At 40.8% G+C, this 10,869-nt stretch overlaps 1 protein-coding gene across 1 annotated transcript in view; it reads right to left on the reverse strand.

Moving 5' to 3' along the window:
• Nucleotides 1–446: 446 nt before the first annotated feature.
• LOC102307539 (hepatitis A virus cellular receptor 2 homolog) overlaps nt 447–10,869 on the reverse strand; it is a 10,753-nt gene continuing 330 nt past the window's right edge. The window contains exons 2-4 of the mRNA XM_014330530.2: nt 1,981–2,340; nt 1,378–1,455; nt 447–1,295 (exon numbers count right to left, since the gene is read on the reverse strand). Coding sequence (XP_014186016.1) covers nt 1,285–1,295; nt 1,378–1,455; nt 1,981–2,340 — 449 coding nt within the window. The 3' untranslated portion in view covers nt 447–1,284. The remainder of the gene's footprint in view (nt 1,296–1,377; nt 1,456–1,980; nt 2,341–10,869) is intronic.

A 10,869-nucleotide genomic window follows, 5' to 3' on the forward strand; every position in this document is an offset into this window, starting at 1 on the left:
TATTTAATTTGTAAAATGTGTATACACACACACACACACACACGCGCGTAGGATAATATTTAGTATACACATCCAGAAATGCTATTATATATTGTACATATATTTATTAGTTTCAGATGTAGCCATTCTTGTATTTGCTGGTTTGTGTTGTTGTGTTTGCACATCTCTGTTGCTTGTGGGGCTCGCACACAAGAATTTCACTCGCATGTGCTGTGCCAGTGTGCCTGCACATGCGATGTGACAATAAAAGTGATTTGATTTGATTTGATTTGATTTGGTGGCAAAGGTCAACCTCAGTTACAGACACAGATCTGTGTACAGAAAGAAGTTCAGAGTATCTTCAGAGTAACAACTTTAAAGTCATGTTAGTACCAGGGCTCAGTCTGTTTAACTGAAACAGACTGAAACTGAAATCACAGGAAATAAAACCACACAGAGAGGAGAACTCTGAGCAGAAGGTATTATTTAAATAAATAAAAATGTGTTATAACTCATTACTGCAGGCCTGTGTCTGTCTTTATAAGCTCATGTATTATAAATTTACATTTACGTGTATGCTGTTGGTAATCACTGTGCAATAACAGCCATGCACCAACTGTGACAACCCTCCAGTTAGGCAGTGGTACTCTTCACTCTGTAATAAGAGCTTCCTGGGATTGTCTTTAATCACAGATGGATGTCAGAATGGTGACTTAGAGCCAAGCACACTACACAAACATGATAAGCTGTAATTGTGTTTTTCCCTTAGTACTCTTTTTTTTTTGATGAATCCAGGGTTTAGATCAAAGTCTAAATCAGATTAAACATTCAGACAAAAAAAAGACTTCTCACAGCATTATGCATTATATTCAGCTGTTGTTTTCAGTACACAGTAAAAATGAAATGTTACATTTAAAAAATACAAAATAAATGTAGGACACATGTTACTGCAAAACTTTTCATCTGATTTTTAATGGCTCGTGACATTGCAGAGAATAATGAACAAGCTGGACTTTTGTAGTTCAACAAATAAAGGTCAAGGGTTAAAAGTTACAGTAAGTTAACATTTGTTTGCACTGGTGGGAGGGTCCTGCTCAGGTTTGAACTCAGGATCAGTGCTGCTAACCTAAATATTATCAAAACGTGTTGCTTCTCTGAATTAAAACACAATTTGCTATCACTGAATTTTCTATTATAACATCACCTCCTGCTGGTTGATGAGCGTGACGACGAGTGGGTTTGACATTCATTGGAATCTTTCCAGTTGTGGGAATCTTTCAAATCCTGGATGACAACAGTGTTGACTCAGAGTTCAGCTGGAAAATTAAAGATAAACATTTTTTTTAAAATTCCAAGACATTTCAGCTCCAGGCAGGTTTTCTACGGATCAAAACTCACCAACAAGAACAAACAGACCAGCTATAAGTCCAACACATGCAATCATGCTTCCTCCATTGCTGACGCCTCCTTGTAGACCTGGAGGTAAGAAACAGGTGTCAGCTGTCAGGTATGTGATCACAGACCTGAGGCCTGTACTATGACGTTCACACGCCATCTTGCAGCTGTCTGCTGATAACTCTGCATTCCTTCGCACAGAAAATATCCTACAGCAGAGCCTATAATGAATATAAAGTTTGACATTGAAAAGACATCCACAACAGCCCCTTCAGTGGACCAAAACTGGACATCCAAAAAATACCATATAAAACAACATCACTCTGTTTCTGAGTGGGTTTACTGACGCTGCATGATTTTCAATATTTTCTTTACAAGGAAAGATAAAAATCCCAGTTTGTGATCAACCAACCCGTACACCCCCTCTGAACACGCTCTCAGCTGAACTGATAAAACCTGGGTAGATGTTTCAACAGACAGTATACTGGGTAAGTTCAACTTTCTTCATAGTACAGTAGACCCAGCTGTTTTCTACAAAGTCTGATCAACAACCAGGAAGCAGCTTCACCTCTGATCACACACACATACTGAACACTACTCACTCACCTGAAGGATCAACAACAGTCAGCTGGATGCTGCTGATGGGGGGAGTTGGAATATTAAGACTCTGCCGTTGACGGCATTTAACGACACGACAATGGTACGTTCCAGTGTCATTAGCCGTCACATGCTTCAGAATCAAAGACACGTCTCCATCTTTGATCTCCCCATCCTGCAGATCTACCCGGTTCACAAAGGATGGATGCTGGTTGTCTGGATCAATTCGCTTCTCTCTGTAAAAAAGGACATAATGTGTCCCGAGGTCAGCCCTGCTCCACTCTGCTACGCAGATGGACGAGGTGTTGTTTGGAGCTCGACATGGCAGAGTGACGTTCTGTCCGGGCTCAACCGTGATGTTTCTCTGGACTGAAAGAGGAAACAACACAGAGCAGAGAGGTTAAAGGGATCAAAGTACAACTGTTCACTTCTCCAGCAGCCAATCAGAGGAAGAATCTAAGAGAAAAAGTTTTTCCTCCACACGTGCATGAACTCAAAGCACGACTTTATTAACAGGAAGGAAAAGGGCGATACAAAACTACACTGGGATGAACTAAAACTAACTCACAAGGAGGCACAGGGAAATCACTGGGAAACGCACACAACACTGAGGGACGACGCGACATGGAACAGAGGGAGACTTTGACATAAATACACAGAAGACAATGAGGGAAGTGGAATCAAACAGGGAACACAGCTGAGGAATTTACACATGACAGGATGGAGAGGACACGAAACTGAAAACACTGACACCAAGATGCGGACCTTAAACATAACACAGGAAATTTAGAGAGAATACAAGAAACTCAAACTAAGACACTAAACTAGGGCAACTAAGTGAACTTAGAACAAATCATAATAGAAAATCACAAGGACATAAGAAAACTCAAAGTGTAAGATCCTGACACTGTTAATAAATATACTCTCTCGGGAGCGAGTTGTGTGTTTGATGTGCAGTGTGGATATATTTATATTTCACATTTGAAAACAAAGCCACTCTGTAAAAATATCCCTGCATTCAAAATGTTGCTGAAATTTGGAAACATGCATGTGCTAAATCTTGAATAAAAGATGTCACTGAAGGAAACATTTTATAATTATATAACATTATGTAACATTTAAAGGGTCTCATTGATATTTAGGGCCATATTTACAAAGAAACAAAAAAACTGGTAGGCTGTTAAAAAGGTTGGGGTGAGAGAAGGAAGACAGGATAAAGACATGCTGTGGAAGAGAGACAGAGGTTAATAACAGATATGATTCAATGCAGAGAGGTCTATTAACACATAGTGAGTGAGAAAGGTGACTGGTGACTGGACCAGGTGAATTAAGAAGCAGAAAGTTAGCGGCCATCCAAGTCTTTATGTCTTTAAGACATTCCTGCAGTTTAACTAATTGGTGTGTGTTATCTGGCTTCATGGACAGATAGAGCTGGGTGTCATCAGCATAGCAGTGAAAATGTATACTATGTCTTCTAATGATACTGCCTAAGGGAAGCATGTATAATGTAAACAGAATTGGTCCTAGCACTGAACCCTGTGGAACTCCATAATTGACCTTAGTGTGTGAAAAGGACTCTCCATTTACATGTACAAATTGGAGTCTATTAGATAGATATGATACAAACCACTGCAGCACAGTACCTGTAATACCTACAGCATGTTCTAATCGCTCTAATAGGATATTATGGTCGACAGTATCAAACGCTGCACTAAGGTCTAGCAGGACAAGCACAGAGATGAGTCCACTGTCAGAGGCCATTAGAAGATCATTTGTAACCTTCACTAAAGCTGTTTCTGTGCTGTGATGAGCTCTGAAACCTGACTGAAACTCTTCAAATAAGCCATTGCTCTTGACGAAGGCGGTCCCACTTTTCTCCTCTCCTCCTCTCCCTTAGCTTCCCTGCTTAGCCTTTTATGTCCTTGTCTAGTCTCGTGTTTTTTGTATTACTTTTCCCTGGAACATTCTCTCACAGTCTGTTCTCTAAAACCTAAAAGAGGAATTATGGATTTGATCAACTGGTCCCTAAATGCAATTGACACCCCTTTCTCAACGAGAAGTTTGGGCTTGGGTGGGCCTAAGTGCTGAAGATATCTACCTATTCGGAACCATGGTAAGCACAAGAATGACAACATCACAGAACGCAAGTATGGCGAAGCTCACAGCTCTCCGACGGGAGATTGAGAGACCAGTGTTGGACTGTAGAACTGCTTTAAAATTCATATGAGTTGTTCGCACTAAAGTAAAAACCACCATCACTTCATGCGGATACCCTTTCGGTGCCAGCTGCAGTTGCAAGGCTGGAGCCGAACAAAAAACACTGATAACCCTGTGTTTAGACAGTTTCTTCCCATTCCATGCAAGGCCACCTGGGTTGGCTGGCAGACTGTTTACTTAGCCTAGCAGGGCGAAGGACACTGTCTCAGCTGAACTCTGGACACGCACACACATACATATACACTGATATGCACACACTCATCCCCCCTCCCTTTCCAAGCACCTTCGATGCTTGTTCCTTCCTGGGAACACGGCGGGTCTGAGCCCGCGGTGGAATGGTAGCGCTGGGCAGGATGGCTGCTGTGTTTGGGTCGGATTACTCTTCACCCCCCACCTGACCCTGTGGCTTGTCACGTGTTCCATACTGTTGTGCTCTGGACATTTATGTGCTTTTTTGTGCAGAGGAGTTTTTTTGTTTCCTGTTCTCATGCTGTCCTCCCAGGAGCCCAACAAGAGTAGAGGTCTCTTTTTTTCCTCTTGTACTTTCCCATTGTAGTGTATATTTCAGCGTTTGTTTTCTGTAACGCTACCGATCTCCGACCTGTATCCCCATGTGATGTCCGTGTTGTGTGTGTAAGGTCCGGGGGGGGGTGTCCTATTTCACTGCAGGAAGGTTGGAGATTGGCCTATAATTAGCTAAGACTGCTGGGTCTAGAGATGGCTTTTTAAGTAAAGGTTTAACTACAGCCACCTTGAAGGCCTGTGGTACATAGTCGATTATTAGAGATAGGTTGATCATATTTAAGATCGAAGAATTAATTAATGGCAGGACTTCTTTGAGCAGTTTTGTAGGAATGGGGTCTAAAAGACACGTTGATGGCTTGGAGGAAGTAATTATTGAAGTTAACTCAGAAAGATCAATTGGAGAAAAAGAGTCTAACTTAACATCAATGGTACTAAGAGTAGCTGTAGATAATATTACATCTGTGGGATGATTACTGATAATTTTTTCTCTAATGATAAAAATTTTATTTGTGAAGAAGTTCATGAAGTCATTACTAGTTAACGTTAAAGGGATTGTTGGCTCAAAAGAGCTCTGACTTTTTATCAGCCTGGCTACAGTGCTGAAGAGAAACCTGGGGTTGTTCTTATTTTCTTCAATCAGTGATGAATAGTAAGATGTTCTGGCTTTGTGGAGGGCTTTCTTATAAAGCAGCAAACTATTTCTCCAGACAGGAGAGGGTTTTCAGGAAACACTGTTAGATGTTCAGTTTCTATGCCATATGTTAGAACAAGATCTAGAGTGTGATTAAAGGGGTGGGTGGGTTCTTTTACATTTCGAGAGAAACCAATTGAGTCGAATAACAGATTAAATGCCATGTTGAGGCTGTCATCTTTAGCATCTACATGGATGTTAAAATCACCCACAATAATTATTTTATCTGAGCTCAGAACTAAATCAGATAAAAAGTCCAAGAAATCAGGCAGAAACTCTGTGTAAGGCCCAGGTGGACGATAGATGATAACAAAAAAAAAAAGTTGCGCTGTTGGGGAGATTTGCGGAATTTTCTAAGTTGTGGCAGGATGCTAGATCATGGCTTTCAATGTCATTTTGAGCACTAAAGGCTCTTCCTAGGGCAGCTGCTACTTTCACTTCACTGTCTGCCTTTAACTGATAGTGTTTCGTTTTCTCCTCCTCCAACCTTGCTTTTGTTTCCAATTCCTTTAATTTCCACTCAATTTCCATTTGTCTGATCTTGGTTTCTTGTGCCAGTATTTCTTCTGTGGCTTTTGGCTGCAAGTTCAGCTTCTGCTTCCACCTCATGACTGCCAGTAGAATCTGCCTTTGAGTATGCAACCGAACCATCTGGGAATGATGTTTCAGTTTCGGTATTACCAAACACAGAACCATATTCCCCTTTGTTTAACATCACTTGTACTCTTTCCCTTTCAATATTTTCCTGTCGTTTAGCAATAACTTCACAAATGTTAGTTGTAAGCACTGCACAAGCATCTGTTCGTTTAACAATGTCTGGGATCATGGATTGGCTGCGAGAATGGGTTCATAATGCCGTACAGCGTGCTTATGTCTTATGTCATGACTGCCATTATTTAGCTCTTCAGGTGAGCCAAAATTTTAAACTTTGTTCTGATTTCTTTAGCTGCCATCTTCCAAGTGTCATAAGCTTTGTTAAATGCCTTCTCATTTTTCTTTGCCTCATATTCCTGCATGCTTTTACCCTTTTCAGTTAAATGCATTTCACGATTGCTGGATCTCACTCCTTGTTGCTCTGAGTCGTCGGCTTCTTCAGCAGGGTTCAACATTTCGTTACTGTAATGAGTATGTTGCTCTATGCAATAACATCTGGACTTAAATTTAAGTGAGTGTTACTTTAACTTTTGGAAACAATGCTCACATCAGATGTTTACACCATGCAAATAAACAGATTAGCACTCACATATTTGACAAAATGTAACTGTAAATACTGCTGATACCACAACGTTATTTTAAAGAAGAATAACCCATATAATTTAAGGATTCTAATGACTTAGTGCAATGCACTATACCTTTAAGGCTGTAAACCACAAAACATCTAAGGCAGGTAACTGAATTAATGTGCAGATATTTTGACCTTGATATCAGCAAAGTCCTTGCTGAGCAAAATACCTGCACCTTAGTAAAGTGACCATCAGAGTTCAAAGTAGAGGTACGACGAAATGATGATCTTGACTGGTGTAGAAATCTTTCACAGCTGACACACGGACCCAGCTCGACAGGCACGGGCTGCACTTACTTGACATGGGGGCTAGCAACTAGCCTTCACACTAAGCTACCAAGTTGTCACTGTAACAGTCCCCCGGACCAGGGACAAAATAGAGAGAGCTTCGACAGGTGCAGAGTTTTTACTTCAAGATGCATTCAGAATCTAACAGTGCTGAGGTGCGCCAATACACTTTAAAACTAGACAGAAACACAGAAATACATCTTCTTAGGTGGTTCTTATTGATATAAACTCAAATATAAATCAAATAAAGTAGCAATACAACAAAATATCAACTAAGCAGTCAAGTACAGTTTAAAACATGTACATTAATTTTGTCTTGTATCACGCTGCTTCACGCTTCATTGAGAGCTGCATTGTGGCACATGTGAGCCACAAAATTGGGTCTGAGCTGGAAGTGCAGCTTGTGGCTAACTACGTGACAGGTCCCTCTGCTGGACACAGCTATGTAGGCTTATATCAAGAAACAAAAACTGACCTTTACAAAAATTATGTTGCCGTTTAAATTTTCCTAAATATTACAAAAATACTTTGTTATAAATAAATAATACATAAGCTATAAATTATTAATTCAAAACATCATTTACAACTTTTTAAAATGTTTATTTATATATTTTTTGTGTAGATGCCTCACTCTGCAAACCTGATCTTCCTCTCGCATTATAGTTTTTTTTAGCACAAGTTTTAAAGTATCCATGAACACAGACTGACAGGCATTTTCAAAAGACCGGAAAATATAAAACAGCAGTGTTATCGCATATTCACTCCTGCAGCTTAAAGCCTAACAGTGTGTTCACACCGAACGCGATGGGCGCGTGAAAAAATCCCAAAACGCCCCTAACTTGACGCCTGCACATTCGCAACCTCTACGCGTGTCCAAGAAAAATCCCCCGCGCCCCAAAATATCATATTTTAACGCGCGTGAACTGGAAATGTGTCAGCTGCCGTTCTGGTCTCGACCGAATGGTTGTGTAATGGGCTAATTGGCTCGGGACGGTTTTAGTGGTCCCCGCTGTCAAATGCTTCAAAATCTGAACAGTAGTTCTGTCTTTTCATTTAGTGGTAGCAGCTCTGCAATTCCTCGGGTCCTTTGTGCTCAGTTGTGTGTCTTGGTGCTGGGCAGTGGGTTGGTGGTTGGTTTCGTGTCCACATTTCGTTAAGGGCCCATCTATTGTTGTCCTGTTTTTGACACAGGAATGAGTGAGACTCTTCAGGGTCTTGCGTGTTCGTCGACCTGTGGGTGGTTGTTTTTTTCATTTTCTGTTGCATTTGTTGTGCGAATGATTGCCTTTTTTCGTTTTTTCTGCGCAGCCGGTCAAGCGCCAGGTAGGGCGCTTGCAGGGTGAGCAAGTTCTTTGCCCTGATTGACCAATCGGTCCCTCCGTTGCTCTGTTCTCCTTTGTTCCAGTTTTGCTACCGCCTATGATTTGTCTATTTCGAGGGCGCTATCGAATGGGTGTTACGTACGCAACTGTTTGCGTGTTATGATTTAATGCCAGCTCTGGGGTCTTCTTTTGTAGGATCGTCACAATTACGAGGATTAAATTACGAGCACAAAAAGCATTCATTTTCGGCGTATGGAAAAAATACACTATTTTAAAGACCCTTTTTAAAACTATGTCTATATTATTTGGGTACTTTTCAAGGTATGGCTCATAAGGCGCAACCACTAAATGATGAAGGCCTTCAATCATAGATTCATGCGGGGGTTAAAACTGTGTGTTTCTTCTAAATAGTGTGAGGGTCTAACACATCGTATAGATACAAGTCAACTGTCGAGAGGTGTTAAGTTGTAAAAAGGCTGCTGATCACGAGGCATTCTATGGATATAGACAACAAGTGGCAGGCAGAATTGTTGAGCCCACATAAGAACCCACAGACCAGTACGTTTTCTGCATATTGATGTAAGAACACATGGCGAACGCATATATCTGTTTTTTGTAGAACGTGGTTTGCTGACTCGTAACTAATCTCACAGAGTTGTTGGCATTTTTTTGGTTTACTGACTTGCACTGGTTGAGATTTTTAACAATGGTGTTTTGAGAATAGTGACAACAGTCACATGTCATAAAAGAAATAAGTCCAGATATAGTATATATGCAGTGAGTCGATGTGCAGATTAAAACACCATAAAGGAGAATATGGTTCATATAAAGTTGCGATTCAGGGCCAGGTGCAAACCATGTGCTTATTTAAGACTGTAGACTGGTAGCTTAATTAAGCGTAGGATAACATTGAGAAGACCGGCGTTACTGATTCATAAAGTCCTAGGGCATTGCCTTACTGGTATGTGCGCTTGTGGGTTGTTTTATGTCGGTTATATATATATTTTTATTTATCATAATGTTGAGTAATTAGTAAAGTTTCTATAGTGTAGAGACACACAAAGCCCTATGAATATTCAAGCTTTCTTATGGGGTGTGTTGTGCTGACACTTAGATTTTTGACACACAGGCCCAACAGGCAGGATGGAATCGGTACACTGAAGCTTCGGAGGCGGTCAGATAGAGGCGTATTCCAGTGTTCCGCATGGATTTCCTGTCGAGTCTGCTGGAGCTTGCATCTTCGTTCTTGCTTTTTGGTGTTGGATCTTATCGCTGGTTTTCTCCTGAAGCCATGACTAGTACCACAAAGCCCCAAGTGCATCGGTTGGAATAGAGTGCGGCCAATTATTATGTTTGAAACAAGTTCTAGGATGTTACCTTTCTGTGTTCCGCTCGTTTGCTCACGAGTTAAAAATGATGAAGTGGATGTTCAGGTGATCTTGGTTATTCGGTGTGGTGTAATAGCCAGCCGTTATGGGTGTCTTACCTTGTTTAGTGTTGTCCGTCTTGTTTTTAGTTGGCGGCGCGCCTTTCGTTCCCTGCCTCTGGAGAAGCAGCTGGTCGTTTTTTATTTCTCTGTCTTCTCGTAAAATAATTATTTTTATATATTCGTTTTAATTCCTGTCTCTCTGTAAATACTTATATTTTATATATTTATGTTTAATGTTTTTCTGTTTGAGAATTCTAATATTATTTCAAATAAATTTTTATGACTAATGTCTCAGTTCTACTACACAGCAAATGTTGGCACACGACTTGACACATATAGAATTTATTTCATATTATACTAATGATAATATAATAAGTTTAATAAACTCCTTGCTATCTAAAATATAACAGGACACCGGAGTAAATTCTGGAGCATCTCACACTTCTGATAATCAGCTGTCTGCTTGACGTTTATTCAGCTGTGTAAAAACTATAACTTTAATCTCAGACAAACTGATTTACTCAGGAAATAAAATACTAAAAAAAAGCCAAACAATAACATTTTAAGTTATCTAAGTGACTCATATATATTTAACCTGAGTAGCGAAAGACGGCGGTGGGTTTGAAAACGATTTGCGGGGAGTCCGGTGTTCTCACTGCGCTAGTGAGCCTAGCCCCCGGCTCGCTAACAGCTAGTGGGTAACAGACATCTCCGAAAACGTCGGAGCGCTTTTGAAAATATGTGGTGTCCTGATAAACTGAGCAGATATTTGAGGTTTACACAGCTACATTCTCGCCTGAAAATATGTTAAATGTTTATTTTGTGACCCAGAAAGAATAATAAGAGTAACATTAAAACTAACTACTGGTGGTGGTCAGAGGGCCCAGTGGCGCCAGTGTCCGGCAGCCTCGCCTCTGTCAGTGCGCCCCAGGGTGGCTGTGGCTACAATGTAGCTTGCCATCACCTGTGTGTGAATGGGTGGATGACTGGATATGTAAAGCGCTTTGGGGTCCTTAGGGACTAGTAAGGCGCTATATAAATACAGGCCATAACTAGCTGCCGCCATTGTTGGAAACTGCGCTGGGCCGCGCTATGAATTCTGGGACACAGCTGCTGCTTCTTCTTCTTCTTCTTCGGGGTTTAA

This window comes from Haplochromis burtoni, unplaced genomic scaffold (assembly GCF_018398535.1).
Source record: "Haplochromis burtoni strain Fernald_Lab_line unplaced genomic scaffold, NCSU_Asbu1 Contig_850, whole genome shotgun sequence".
NCBI lineage: Eukaryota > Metazoa > Chordata > Actinopteri > Cichliformes > Cichlidae > Haplochromis > Haplochromis burtoni.